Source organism: Apodemus sylvaticus, chromosome 5 (assembly GCF_947179515.1).
Source record: "Apodemus sylvaticus chromosome 5, mApoSyl1.1, whole genome shotgun sequence".
Taxonomy (NCBI): domain Eukaryota; kingdom Metazoa; phylum Chordata; class Mammalia; order Rodentia; family Muridae; genus Apodemus; species Apodemus sylvaticus.
In genome coordinates, this window is record NC_067476.1 from 69,904,411 (window position 1) to 69,920,850 (window position 16,440).

Here is a 16,440-nt window from a genome sequence, read left to right on the forward strand (position 1 = left end):
TATTAAATATAAACAGATCGTGCATAATCCTAACAAGGCACATTTCTTTCAGAAAGTTAACTGCTTAAATTTTATTACTAAAAGTAATAATGCTCACTTCCCAAAATCTTAGAATCTTATTTTTTTAATATGCATTTTATTTAGGAAGCATTAAGCTGATCTGATCATTTCTGAACAAATTAAGCCAAAAGAATGGTGATAATGCACTAGAAAAATACGATCTGATTGAACTTTAAAATGTAGCATGCATTTCATACTTTTTTTCTTTTTCAGATTCTTTCTGGCATATGAATTCTTCTCATGAAGTGACACAATGCAAGGAAATAGTACTGTTACTGAGTTTGTACTACTAGGATTGACACAGGATCCCCTGAAACAGAAAATGGTGTTTATTTTATTTTTTTTTATTCGATATAATTTATTTACATTTCAAATGATTTCCCTTTTCTAGCCCCCCCACTCCCCGAAAGTCCCGTAAGCCCCCTTCTCATCCCCTGTCCTCCCACCCACCCCTTCCCACTTCCCTGTTCTGGTTTTGCCGAATACTGTTTCACCTAGTCTTTCCAGAACCAGGGGCCACTCCTCCTTTCTTCTTGTACCTCATTTGATGTGTGGATTATGTTTTGGGTATTCCAGTTTTCTAGGTTAATATCCACTTGTTAGTGAGTGCATACCATGATTCACCTTTTGAGTCTGGGTTACCTCACTTAGTATGATATTCTCTAGCTCCATCCATTTGCCTAAGAATTTCATGAATTCATTGTTTCTAATGGCTGAATAGTACTCCATTGTGTAGATATACCACATTTTTTGCATCCACTCTTCTGTTGAGGGATACCTGGGTTCTTTCCAGCATCTGGCAATTATAAATAGGGCTGCTATGAACATGGTAGAACATGTATCCTTATTACATGGTGGCTAGTCTTCTGGGTATATGCCCAGGAGTGGTATAGCAGGATCTTCTGGAAGTGAGGTGCCCAGTTTTCGGAGGAACCGCCAGACTGCTTTTCAGAGTGGTTGTACCAATTTGCAACCCCACCAGCAGTGAAGGAGTGTTCCTCTTTCTCCACACCCTCTCCAACACCTGCTGTCTCCTGAATTTTTAATCTTAGCCATTCTGACTGGTGTAAGATGAAATCTTAAGGTTGTTTTGATTTGCATTTCCCTAATGACTAATGAAGTTGAACATTTTTTAAGATGCTTCTCCGCCATCCGAAGTTCTTCAGGTGAGAATTCTTTGTTTAACTCTGTACCCCATTTTTTAATAGGGTTGTTTGGTTTTCTGGAGTCTAACTTCTTGAGTTCTTTATATATATTGGATATTAGCCCTCTATCTGATGTAGGATTGGTGAAGATCTTTTCCAGCAAAGTGGCAGGTTTTAAAATCAACTCAAGCAAATCAGTGGCCTTCCTATACTCAAAGGATAAGCAGGCTGAGAAAGAAATTAGGGAAATGACCCCCTTCACAATAGTCACAAACAGTATAAAATATCTTGGGGTGACTCTTACCAAACATGTGAAAGATCTGTATGACAAGAACTTCAAGACTCTGAAGAAGGAAATGGAAGAAGACCTCAAAAAATGGGAAAACCTCCCATGCTCATGGATCGGTAGAATCAATATAGTTATAATGGCCATTTTGCCTAAGCACTATACAGATTCAATGCAATACCCATCAAAATCCCAACTCAATTTTTCACAGAGTTAGAAAGAGCAATTATCAAATTCATCTGGTATAACAAAAAACACAGGATAGCTAAAACTATTCTCAGCAACAAAAGAAAATCTGGAGAATCAGTATCCCTGACCTCAAGCAATACTACAGAGCAATAGTGTTAAAAACTGCATGGTATTGGTACAGTGACAGGCAGGAAGATCAATGGAACAGGATTGAAGATCCAGAAATGAACCCACACACCTATGGCCACTTGATCCTCGACAAAGAGGCTGAAAACATCCAATGGAAAAAAGATAGCCTTTTCAACAAATGGTGCTGGTTCAACTGGAGATCAGCATGCAGAAGAATGTGAATTGATCCATCCTTGTCTCCTTGTACTAAGCTCAAATCCAAATGGATCAAGGAACTCCACATAAAGCCAGACACTCTGAAGCTAATAGAAAAGAAACTGGGGAAGACCCTTGAGGACATCGGTACAGGGAGAATGTTTCTGAACAGAACACCAATAGCGTATGCTCTAAGAGCAAGAATTGATAAATGGGACCTCATAAAATTACAAAGTTTCTGTAAGGCAAAGGACACCATCAAGAGGACAAATCAGCAACCAACAAATTGGGAAAAGAAAATGGTGTTTATAATCTTCCTAATTTTCTATATGGGAGCTGTAGTGGGGAATACTCTCATTATTGTGACAATCAAGTTCAGCCAGACACTTGGGAGTCCCATGTACTTCTTCCTGTTTTATCTGTCCTTTGCTGATTCCTGCTTTTCATCATCCACAGCCCCAAGACTCATTGTGGATGCCCTCTCTAAAAAGAACATCATTTCCTACAATGAATGCATGACCCAAGTCTTTGCTCTCCATTTATTTGGCTGCATGGAGATCTTTGTCCTCATTCTCATCGCTGTTGACCGCTATGTGGCCATCTGTAAACCTTTGAGATACCCAGTCATCATGAACTGGCAGGTCTGTGCCATCTTGTTTATTCTTACCTGGATAGGGTCTTTTATACATTCCACTGCTCAGATTGTTCTGGCTTTGAGACTGCCCTTTTGTGGGCCCAATCTGACTGACCATTATTGCTGTGACTTACAGCCCTTGTTGAAACTTGCCTGCATGGACACATACATGATAAATCTGCTGTTAGTGTCTAACAGTGGTGCAATTTGCTCAAGCATTTTAAAATTTTGATTATCTCATATTTTGTCATCTTGCATTCTCTGCGTAACCACAGTGCAGAAGGAAGAAAAAAGGCACTCTCTACCTGCACCTCTCATATAATAGTAGTTATTTTATTCTTTGGACCCTGCATATTTATATATGCATGGCCACCAACTACTTTTCCTATGGACAAGTGGTAGCAGTATTTTATACCATTGGAACACCATTTCTCAACTCAATCATCTATACATTAAGGAATGCAGAAGTTAAAAATGCCATGAAAAAGTTATGGCATTTTAAAATTATGACTGAATAAGCCCAGATAACAAATATTATCAGACCTGAATATTGTAGCTATATATATTATAACATGCAGTTTCTAAGAGGTTAATATTTCTGACTGAGTGGAGAAAAAGAAAAAATTGACAAGATTGTATTTCTCATCTATTGAATATAAATTAAGAAATGTTGATTGAAATAATTATGTAGAGAATAAGAAAATAATTCAAAGACAATTAAATACAATCTGACACACAATCCACTACTATCACTATATATGAAAGGAACAATATGAATAAATTTGTACTTGGTAGCCAAAAAAAACCAAAAAACACAAAAAAACTTGGAGGTATTTATTCATAATTACTAAAAAAAAGTGAATGTATTCAAACTCAAATTGCCATTTTTACCTATGGTTTGTTTAGCTATATTGAAAAAGAATTCTACATATATCTAATATATAATATATGATATATATTATATGTCATATACCTAATAAAATTCATTAAGAATCTATTCAAATAAAAATATAATTAAATATACTAAAAATACTCATAATCAATGCCTATAAAAGTTCCTAGCCATAATTTTTTGTGTAATAACTAGTAATAGTGTAGGTAAATTCATAAAACTTCTGCTAAATTCTTCCTTTGTAACTGTTTGTCCCTAATTTTTAAAAGTTGCCACATATTTGTACAAAAGTTTAGCTATTCGATTCTGTTTTATTAGTAGTGGATATGTTGGTAGTGGTGATTCTGGTTGGTTGTTTTCTTTTATCTCTTTGTTTTCTGGTAATATTCTGGTATAATTTCTCCAATCTTATGGTGGATCATTTTTCTTTCCCTTTAAAGTTTAAATTTGACAAGTTTTACTGTAAATTATACCACAACCATATAGAAACATACACCTTGAATAATACGAGTTATATTTATCAAAGCTGTTAACACTCCCGTTCAGCAGGTATCTATTTTTTTTCTTTCTTTAATGTCCATTTCCAGTGAAATCTTCAGGTTTCTTCCCATCACTTACCAGGTATAATGACTGACCAGTATGTCAAAGGTATACTCCCCATTCATTCTCTTGTTCTTGCTAGAAGAATTCCTTCAAACAAAATGCTATTCTTAGGTTATTATAAACTTAATGTAAAAGAAGTGAAGTCATCACAAGCTCTATAAAGTACGATTCGTTTCTCCTTAACAAGTTGACAAGAAGGTACTAGCTGAGAAGCTATTCTTAATCCTTCTTTCTTCTGCTTCATTAAAGAATTTGGGCTAGAATTGCTAAACAATATGTACACAACCAAACATACAGAAAAAGTACTTTGTGTGCCACAGTTGTGTTAGAAATGAACTTTTAATAAACAATTACTTGTGGTATTAAATTACATGTCCCCATGAATAGAATCAGATTCTTTTAAAATCTGGTTTACTTTCTCATTAATAGATAGATCATAGTGATTCAGATTCCAACCAAGTCTTCCATAAAAGATGCCATAGTAAATTAAATGAAGCAATGTAAGATATTTTTATATTCATTTCCTCATGTTACAGAGACAAAACATTCAGGGTGTGAGTTGGTTTCTAAAACTTGATCTACCTGTCAAAGGGAATAGACACAAATATTAAACAGTAGAAACATAACTTTGTTACTGTGTTATAAAAATATCTTTACATATCCAACCATACACAAACACACACTCATGTACTCAGAAAGGTAATTGAAAATGGGATCTTTACAATGAAAGATAAGAAAAGAAGACAGTAGAGAAATCAGTATTTGAAAATAGAGAAAAAAATCTGTCTGTGGTGGTAGGGGAATCAGAAAGTCTGCTGAACTTCCAAATTATTCATTTTTAATTTAAAACTGGAAAAATAAAGTAAAATGTTATATTTAAAATTCTATGACAATATATCCACCTGAAGTATAATTTTTGAGTGATTGTGGCTAACAGAAAAATCCATGAATTAAAATTTCCTTTGTATTTTAGAACAATTATGTCCAATGACATATAAAAAAATCTGAGATTCACTCAGAATGAGTTAATTAGTTATATTCATTTTTCTCAAAGGAAAGAAATTTAAAACAGAAACTGAACCCAGAACCACTGTCATGTATTTTAAAGAATTTACCCTCAGCACAGTCCAGTAAGAGTTATGAAGCAATTTATTTTTAAACCAGAAGCTATTTCATTATATTTTTAAAGAGTCTAAAAATGCAAGAAATTTGAAAAATTGATGTAACAATTATTAATTGTTTTTATTTTAATTTTAAGGTGGCTGTGTAATAGATTCAGGCTTTGATCTAGGATGAGACTCTGGCTGTGAGGAAAAGCACTTTTCTGTGATAAATGGGGAGCTGGCTATAATCTTCATAACTACACACTTCATTATTTTCTTATCTTTTTAATCAGTAAATAGCAATCATAATAGTGGTTTAACCACTCTAACTATTCTTTTAGAAGAGTGTATGAAAAATTAAGCCTAGTTTCTCACTCTCACATGTCAATGAAATGTGAATATACTCTCTGTTTTGTTGGTTTGTCATGAGGATTAAAGAAGATTGAATAGAATGAAGAAATTTAAAATGCAAACTTAATATATGACATTTTCATCATAAAGTAAGACTTTCAAGATATGATCAACAGGACTGGAGAGCTGGCTCCATGGTTAAGAGCACTAACCGCTCTTCCAGATTTCAATTCCTAGCAACCTCATAGTGGCTCCCAGTGATCAGTAAAGGGATCTGATGCCCAGTTCTGGTGTGGCTGAAGGCAGCCACAGTGTATTCAAAAAGAGTGAAATAAACATATCAATGAATATAGGATCAAATATCAAATAAATTTTATAGATTTATCAATAATTCCTACTAGCATATATTGATAGGATAATTTTTAAAACTTATAGAATCTCACATATAATTAGAAAGAATATTAAAATGACAATATTGTGCTTCCCTGTTTCTCCAGAATATATATTGTTTCTCATAGACATTTTCTAATTACACCATCTTAAAACTGCAAAAAAAAGCCTGGCTCATATTATTTCCACACAATTGTAGCTGCTAAGGTATAAAGAACTTCTGGAGTTCAGACAATGTAAACATCTGATGCAATTCTCAATTTAGCCTCTAACTACAACTTTTTGTGACAGTTTAATGAATTACACCTGAAATTAATTAGCTAAGTAAATAATAAGGATACATGTTTTCCTGATTTTTTCTTACTTTGTAAATATTAATTGTGCATTATCATAGAGTTAAATGAGATATTTTAATGCATACATACAGCATCAATGAATGGTATCATGAGAATTAGCATTTTATGTCCTTATCCTTATTTTAGAGTCTTCATAGTTCCTTAATTCAAAAGCCTTCATGAAAAATATAATTAATATCATGAGTGACAGTCATCTTGATATGCTATGGAACACAAGAACTTAAAATAAGTTGTTGTATTATTACTTAACCTTGCTTTCATCACCCAAACCCACTATTGCTACGGACAAGATTTGTCTTGGAGAGAGGTTGCTGAGTGAAGGGATGCTTGGGAGCTGTGAAAAGAAATTACTTGAAGTCAAATATTGGGTCCAAGCTGGCAGCCTAGGTTCTGTTGAGATGGTATCTCTTTCCATATGTACTGCTTTACTCTAGACATCTTTTTGCTTGTGATTCTAAATAAAAAACTCAAAGAAAAAAACCACATGATCATTTCATTAGATGCTGATAAAGCATTTGAAAAAATTCACCATCCATTCATGTTAAGTCTTACAAAGTTCAAGAATTCAAGGCCCATAACTAAACATAGCAAAAGCAATATACAGCAAACCAGAAGCCAACATCAAACTAAATGGAGAGAAACTTGAAGCAATCCCACTAAAATCATGGACAAGACAAGGCTGCCCACTCTCTCCCTATCTATGTAATATAGTACTTGAAGTTCTGGTTGGAATAATTAGACAACAAAAGGAGGTCAAAGGGACACAAATTAGAAATGAAGAAGTCAAAATATTACTATTTGTAAATGATATAATAGTATATATAAGTGACCCCAAAAATGAAATCAGAGAACTCCTAAAGCTGATAAACAACTTCAGCAAAATGGCTGGATATAAAATTAATTCAAACAAATTAGTTGACTTTCTCTACTCAAAGGATTAACAGTCTGAGAAAGAATTTAGGGAAGCAACACCCTTCACAAAACTCACAAATAATATTACATCTCTTGGTGTGACTCTAACCAAGCAAGTGAAAGATCTGTATGACAAGAATGACAAGTCTCTGAAGAAAGAAATTGAAGAAGATTTCAGAAGAGAGAAAGATCTCTAATGATTATGGATTGGCATAATTGATTTAGTAAAAACGACCATCTTACTTAAAGCAATCTACAGATTCAATGTAATCCCCATCAAAATTTCAAATCAATTCTTCATTGAGTTAGAAAGAGCAATTTGCTAATTTCTTTGGAATAAAAATAAATACCAACAATAGCAAAAACTATTCTAAACAATAAAAAAACTTCTGGGGTAATCATCATCCTTGACCTCAAGCTGTATTACAGAGCAATAGTGATAAAAAACTGTATGGTATTGGTACAGAGACAGCCAGGAAGATCAATGGAATAGAATTAAAAACCCAGAAATTAACCCACACCCCATGGTCACTTAATATTTGACAAAGGATCTAAAACAATCCAGTGGGGGGGGGGGAAGGCAGCATTTTTAACAAAGGGGTTGATTCAACTGGTGGTCAACATGTAGAAAAATGCAAATAAACCAATTCTTATCTTGTTGTACAAAGCTCAAGTCCAAGTAGATTAAGGACCTCCATATAAAACCACATACACCGAGTCTAATAGAAGAGTAAGGAAAAAAGGGGGGGGGGAAAGGCAGCATTTTTAACAAAGGGGAAAAAAGGCAGCATTTTTAACAAAGGGGTTGATTCAACTGGTGGTCAACATGTAGAAAAATGCAAATAAACCAATTCTTATCTTGTACAAAGCTCAAGTCCAAGTAGATTAAGGACCTCCACATAAAACCACATACACTGAGTCTAATAGAAGAGTAAGTGGGGAAAATTCTTGAACAATAGAAGAGTAAGTGGGCACAGGGGAAAAGTTCCTAAACAGAACACCAATGGCTTATACTCTAAGATAAAAAATCTAAAAATGGAATCTCATACAATTGCAAAGCTTCTGTAAGGCAAAGGATACTGTCAATTGGACTAAATGGCAACCAACAGATTAGGAAATGATCTTTACCAATGCTACTTTTCATGCATTCATACAATGTAAAGAAACATAGTAAAATAAACATATTTACCAAATATGTAATAGTGTATTTCTGAACTCACATATGCAGAAATAATATTTCTCACCTGTTAGAAGACCAGCTATATAAGTCTCATCAGTCCAATCCCTTTTGGTAACAGCTTTGCAATGGGACATTGAATAAAAAAATTATTTCTGCTTTCTAGAGGGAATATGCCAACACATAATATTATAAGACATTGAAATTGTAGGGAGCTTTGAGACCCAAAGTTTCCCTCCTTCAGTTAATCACAAAAAATTTATGGGCTATAATGCATCAAATTTGCACTGCCTAATTAGACAATTATAACAATATTACAACATTAAATGAATCATCCTTGATTTCAGTAACAAGTCACAAGTTAGGTTACAGAGGTGTCATTTTTAGCAAAGTTGCCAGAAGAGAAAAAAGAAAAAAAACAGAAATATTGGAATGGATTATGAAGCTGACACTAGCATGCAAAAAAGAAGAGATAACATATAATTGGGAAAAAAGAATTTGGATCATGAATCTCTGCTTCCATTATGAATTGGCTTTCCAAAGCTGCGGAACAGAGTACAGGAGGGAACAAGATATGGTATCACCTACAGTGAATTTGTAAGGTATTTATAAACACTGTTAGAGAGGGAAGTGCTAAATGATGAAACCAGAAGTCTGTTCTGCAGCCAACAGAAGATACCTTTCAAGATCTCAAAATCGTTTAATTTCTCTTAGGATTAATGTAAATGCAGAGAAAAACTTCTTTCCATTTATCTTAATAACTCATGTCACTGGGAACAGTAAATCCCTTCCTTTTTTCAAAGCTAGTTGGTATTACAGATAAAAGAGTGAAAAGAATAAGAAACTTTAGATGGATTGAGTCAGAACTTAGGAAAGGAAAAAAATTTGAGTAGGACATCTACAGATATCCTCAACTTCTTGTATGATGAATACGTGAAGAAATTTAGTCTAAGTTATAAATCAAGAAAGTAGATAGACTCAGTAATTAGTTCTGTAAACAGAGAAATGGGCAAAGCAGTGGCTTCAGAGATAATGCCTAGAGCATCAAGACACACAGTTTAAGATTGTCTAGAAAAAGGAACTGGTAAGAAAGAAAAATAATGCTTCTGAGGTAGGAGGTAGAAAGGAGGCCAACTTGGCAGTGATGGTCTGTAAGCAACTGCATTGTTCAGAGGGGTCTCTGGAGTATACATATGCTATCACGTTCAGAAGACAGTCTTTCCAATTTTAAATTGTTCTGGTAAATCGGCCATACCATATTTCTCCCTACACTAATCTTAAGTAGCCTCTCCTTCCTGTGCTGTTATTGTGGGAGTAGGGCATATACTATCTCTGACTCATTCGGTTAAATTTTTCTTGATTCATTACTTTGTCTGCTCCTCAGGCATTGCTTTCAAAGATGGCTTCTTCCTTGTTCAAAATCACATTATTTTCATCATAAGGTATCAAAGGTATGTACTAGAGGCATGTCTGTAGACTAGCCAGATCATACTGTAACCAGAGCATGTCTCCATTCCAGCTAGATCACATAGACATAGAAGGTCTTTGGATGTGATCCTTTGCCAAAACAGCCACGCTAGTGGATTAAAATTCATCTACAATGAATTTTTTTAAAACATTCATATACTAATTTCCCACTGACCACATATTGCTAGTTCATGAAGTACAAAATAAAATTTTATGTAAGAGAGACTGAAACTATAAAGATTTTACTGCCTTCTGCTGAGGTATAACTACTCTATTGCCAGGTATTAGTGACCAACACATCACCTGCCATTAAGACAAAAGTTACTATAATAACCTAAATTCTGCTTGGCCTATAGCTATGACAATGAAATAAGCATAATACATTATGATATTCAGTTCATGGCAATAGTAATAATGTTGTCTAATATTTGAAGGAAAGTGGATGCTACCCATAATTTCTGAATAAAATTAGGTAGCAATTATAATGAGAGAAATAGACATGAAAAATATGGTGGCTTGTGCCTATAGCTCACTGAGCTAGGTATATGTATGTTTACTAAAGAGTAAACAAGGAGAATATATTAATCAAAAAGGTGTGAGGAGAAAGACCACAAACGCAAATTTTCATGGCCAAATTAATTAAAATAAACGTATTTTTTTAAATGGGCTATATCTATGTACAAAAGGGAGTGTTCGAAAAATGGCATTTAGTGTAGGGAAGATAATGTTTTTATAGCTCGGAGGAAGAGGTTTTATCCAAATGGGGAATTTAGCAGGCAAATAGATTTACAAAAGCATAACTTAACAAATCTTCAGACAAAACTACCTGCCACGCAACCAATAGCCTCTATTGTCTTGTCGTATCTTCTTCCCTTTTGATCAACAAGGGCTTAAACCTACTCCTAAGCATGATAAATTAAGAAGTATAACCTTAAGCATTTACAGTCTAAAGCCATGGTTTACACAACAATTGTAGCAGACACATGACATGGTGACCTTGTTTAGATCAAAGTTGGGAAGCACACATATAAAATATTCAAATAATGTACAGAAATGCCCCTGAAATGTTTAGCTTATACATAAATATTTAGCTTAAAATTAAGGAAAGAGTTCTTTAAATGTACATTATTAAGAGTTAAATGTGCCCTTGAAGCTGCTTGCTTGCTTAATCACTAAAACTTACTATAGACAAACTCAAAGGAAGCCTGGATATGTGCTGTGACTTTCATTAACCATACTCATGGTCATGATGTGCTCAGGAAAGTACATAATTACATGTGAAAAAGGACGACAGATCTCAAGGAGCTAAAGGAATACAAGATCAATAGGTGCTCCATACTTAATCATTTCATTTTAGTCTAAAGAATATTTATAAGAATATTGTCGACATATCAATAATCTTCACCATAAATTTTATGAGTTGCGTCACAATTTTCATTTCCAAGCTATGAAATACTTGAAACAAACACCAAAGTGGAAAGTTCTTTTAACAGGGAAATGTGCAAAGACTGGCTTCCATTCTCTCTTTGAGGTAACTGGAGATATTTGTTTATGGTTTATATTTTTCTAAAAATTATTTCTAAAAATATATGACTTTAAATGACAAGAGGAGTAAACCATAATTTGAAGGACAATATATATGATGATATAAAAGACAAAAAGTTTACCTTAGTGATACATTTCATGTTGAATATACTTAAAAATCCTAAGTAAATATTAATGAATATAAACATGCAAAATCAAAATGCATTTGAGTACTATTTGGTGTGTTTAATTAGCTCTTAATTTTTTATTATTTCTTTCCTATTTTCAATACATCCCCATTTCAGTTCCCCTCCTTCCACTTCTCCTCTCTTTCTCCATTGTCCTCCAAAAACCAGCAGACTGCAGGAATATCCACAAAACCTGGCATAACAATGTGCACTAAGAATAGACAAAAACCCTCATATCAACACTGGGTAAAGCAACTCAGTAGTGGAAAATATGTCCCAAGACTAGGTGGAAGAGTCAGAGACTCCCCAACTCCCACTATTAGAAGTCACACAGAACACCATGTAAACACCCATAACATATATGCAGAGGACCTAGCACAGACCAATAGGGGCTCATTTTTATGAGTCATTTCAAAGAAAAATAAGGTATCAAAATTATGCATTCATTTTATCTGACATATGCCTATTATACTCAAACATGGCTCAATATAATTAAGAAAACTCAGTTTTTCAGAATTGCTCTCAAATACAGGATTATTAGAAAAATAGTAAATATCTTGAGGCATATTAGTATTGGAAATTGAAGGAATTTGTGTTTTTTGTTTTGACTGTCTATTTGTCTGTTTGTTTTTAGGCTTGTTGGTGATTCTCCAGAGTCTTCCTTGAGAAAGTAAGAGTAAGGATGGTGGTATATATAAGGCATGAAGTCTCAACATAGTAACCAGAAAAAACTGTGCAAATGAGATGAAGAAAAAATGCACTGTATCTGGGAAAGTCTTTGTTTTACAATGATACAAAGCGTTTCACGAGAAGATAGGAGATTAGAGAAGGAAGCATATATCATGAAAATGTCTCATTAAAGTGTCCCACTTATGACTTTTGTATGTTAACAGAATGATCTTGTTGTCAAATATTTCATCAGTTTACATGTAACAAAAATATATTCATATGACTGTTGCAAGCTACTAGAGCATAGACAGTAAGATTTAATAAGGATATTTCCCCTGAATTCACCACATTCAAAAACCTACATTAATAACACCATGCCTCTTCAACCACAGTGAGTTCTGAGGGTATATATCTACATCTTCTCTGTGAGGGGATGCAAAGGAAAGGAGTGAAATATGGGAGCATAATGTGCTCTTAGTATATTTCATAGATGTATGAAGATGACCTTATATAATCCAGTATCATATTAATATATATACAACAAAAGAAAACATTAACTAATAATAAATGTAAAAAACAAGTGAGAAAATTGAATTAAATTCCTACTAGTAGCAGGGTTCTGTGTATTTTCTTTTGAGACAGAGAACTGACTTGCTAAAGATGTACTTAATTTTTAGTGTGACAGTGTATGTGTGTGTGAGTGTGCTTGTGCATGAGTGTGCATGTGTATGTGAGGGGATCATGTGTGTGCTGGAGTGACTGAGAAACGAACCTAGAGTTTTCCCATCTTAAGCATTTATTCTACCAAACCAAGGCAATTCTTGAGGTCTTTACATCCACATAATCACTTCTGGATGAACATGTGTTATGTAGATTAGACAGAGCATTAAGTTGCTCCTCTGACAGATGACTTTTCCCCAAATTGTTTTTACTTTCTGTGACCTGTTGAATAGTAGCTGACCTAGGGACATCATAACAGAATCACAAGATTCTCTCACTTATGTCAACTATGAGTGTGACAGCCGAGACCACACCTTGTACATGGCACTTTTCATCTCACTGTTTCTCAGTGTGTAGATGAGGGGATTCAACATGGGGGCAATCACAGTGTAAAACACAGAAATTTCCTTATCCTTGTTCTCACTCTGCGCAGGTAAAATATAGGTATAAATACAGGGCCCAAAAAATAAAACTACCACGATTATGTGTGAGCTACAGGTTGAGAGTGCTTTGCGTAGCCCTGCAGATGATCTTGTCCTCAGAGAATACAATATGAGTATGTAAGAAACAAGTAGTACAGTAAAAATGGCAACAAGCACCATCCCAGAGTTGGCAATTGCTAAGGTACTAACAACATGAACATCTTTGCAGACCAACTTCAAAAGAGGCTTGATGTCACACAAGTAGTGATTGATGTGGTTGGGACCACAGAACGGTAGACTGAGCACCATGAGTAGTAAAGCAATGGAGTGCCAGAACCCCAGTATCCAGGCTGTGACAATCAACATGTCACATCTCTTCCTGCTCATGATAGTCATGTAATGCAGGGGCTTGACAATGGCAACATAGCGGTCCAATGCCATGGACACCAGGATGAAGATTTCCACACCGGCCAGCAAGTGGGCAGTGAAGAGCTGGGTCATACACTCATTATAGGAAATGTTTTTTCTTGCTGAGGCCAAGTCCCTGATGAGCCTGGGAATCACAGTGGAGGTGTAGCAGAGGTCCATGAGGGAAAGATGACAGAGAAAGTAATACATTGGTTGTTCGATTAAGTGGCTGCAGGTGATGGTGAGTAGGATGACAGAGTTCCCCACTAAGACAGCCAGGTAGCAAAGCAGGAACAAGAGGAAGAACAGCAGCTCTATTTGTCTATTCTCCCAAAGTCCAGTAAAAATAAATTCTGTGACATTTTTGAGATTTTCCATGAATTCTAGGGGAATCCACATACAGAAATGAAATTTAGTTCATCTGAAATTACACATAAAATAATGGAAGAGAATGAGGTTGGGAAGGAATAATGGAGGAAAGATCAGAGAAATACCAAGGAAAGAATAAAGAGGGTAAAACGGCAAGGGTTTTGAGAATAAAATCCATCATGGCAGAAAAGTTATAGTAGCAAGTGAAGCTCTAACAGTGGAGTCAAATGCATGAAGAGGATGAAAATGCTGCTATTCCACTAGTACCCTTTTCACATGTAGGTCTTTTCTACTTCCTCTTCTTCTTGTTCCTGCATCATGCTACAGTCATGTCCCAATACTGTGGCCTCCTTCTCTGCATGCAAGAGTCTATGGATGGCTGTCATTTCACATGAATGCTATTCTTATTGTTTTAACCTTTCTCTTCCTATAATACTGAAATCAATCTCTCCCTTTCCTTCTCTCCCTTTCCCATTTGCCCCATTTTCTCCCTCTCTCCCACTGCTCCCCTCTCTATGTTCCCTTTTCTGGTTCCATTTTTCTCCTTTCTTCCTCTGTCCTCTACCTTTCTTTTCCTCTCTTCATCTTAATCTCTCCTTTTTTGTCTCTTTCTCTACTCGGCTACCCTCTGTCTGTATCACTCGCTCTCTCTCTGTCACACACACACACACACACACACACACACACACACACACACACACACCACACACACTATAGAGCAAGAGTGAGAGTGAGAGAGAGCGAGAGAGAGAGAGAGCAAGAGCGAGAGAGAGAGAGAGAGAGAGAGAGAGAGAGAGAGAGAGAATAACCATTTTACCTTAGTCACTAACATGTTTTTTTTATTTTTGCCATATTTTTCAGGGTCTGCAATTTTTGTTTATTAATGCAAAGTCCTCTGAAGCATAATTTTTCAATGTGATCCCAACTGCATCTTGATTGGAAGAAAATAAAAAGAAAGAAAAGCATTGAATTTTAATTCTTGAAATTTAAATAACAGGCTAAGTTCATGAGAATATGTGACTAGTGTTAATGGTCAGAACAAATTTTCTATGATTTTCAGCTACTTTAAATAAGTCTACCTTAGAGAAAATTGTAAAACAGCAAAACCTAATCTCTAGGGAAAATAAAAGGGAAAAAGAAAAGTTTACACATTTTATATTCAGTAGTAATAATGCTCTGAACATGGTGTTAAATAGTTTTCATAAATTTTTTCATTTTTGTCCTCATCAATACTTCATGATCCCTATGTCATTGTATTTCTGCCTGTTTTTTAAATAAATATACAACAGTGTAGGACTACACCTGAATGAACATGGGATTTGTATCTCAACAATATTGCATATTTATAAAGATCATGGTTAAATTAAAGGGACTTAAAACCTTGGTTATCCATTTTCCATATAATTGCTGTATAATTTTAAAATATCTTATTATTTAAAAATCTGTGAGAAAGATACATTAGGAACTGAATTTATGTGTAGGGTTTACTAATATCAAATTCTATGAAAAATAAAATTAGTATCTGAAAGATTTTATTATATTCAAAGCTTTAATATTATATTTATATAAATATACATATGTCTCTGTGTGTGTGTGTGTTTGTGTGTGTATGTGTATGTGTGTGTGTGTTTGTGTATTATTCATAATACTTACTTCTGTCAGGATCTAAATTTTTCCAAACTGCCATGTGTCCTTTAATATGGGTTCTCTTCATTTTCTGTGACCTTCAGATAAAGCAACAGAAGTTATAGGAAGCACCAATCTGTCCCATGAATCTTTAACCCACTGAAATCTTTAAACATTCACTGCCTGAAATATTGTAAGTGAACAGGCAAGGATACCCAAGGGAAACCATCTCGAGGGCACTTTTCAAAAGAAGTCTAGGTTGCAATTATGGGTGTAACGGTCAAGCCAACAATATCCAGTGGTTACATATGATGCTTTCTTTTATTTACTTATAAGGACTATGACATCAATGTTTTATTGTTTTGTTGATGTTGATGAAATCCTGAATTTTTTTCCAGAAATTTTCTTTAAAGACTTAATTTGCTGAAGTTTATATGATCTATATAATAAATGCTGGATTCCTTTGCATCTCACTATATCACTGTGTTGAGAATAACCTAAGACTATTACTATTATCCTTATAATTATCACCCTAAAATATTGTTATTGTGTATCTGAAAATGGTTCATCAGTGTTTAATTATGATCACTGGAAACTTAGAAGACATGCATAATGCTTTGTATTA

General features: G+C 34.6%; 1 protein-coding gene and 1 pseudogene across 1 annotated transcript; one reads left to right on the plus strand and one right to left on the minus strand.

Moving 5' to 3' along the window:
* Positions 1-313: 313 nt before the first annotated feature.
* On the plus strand, positions 314-3,156 carry LOC127684363 (olfactory receptor 4C11-like; annotated as a pseudogene).
* A 10,121-nt stretch (positions 3,157-13,277) lies between these two features.
* On the minus strand, positions 13,278-14,198 carry LOC127684364 (olfactory receptor 4P4-like). The gene has a single exon (XM_052181305.1). It carries the CDS (start codon positions 14,196-14,198, stop codon positions 13,278-13,280), a length of 921 nt encoding a protein of 306 aa, XP_052037265.1.
* Positions 14,199-16,440: the final 2,242 nt, after the last annotated feature.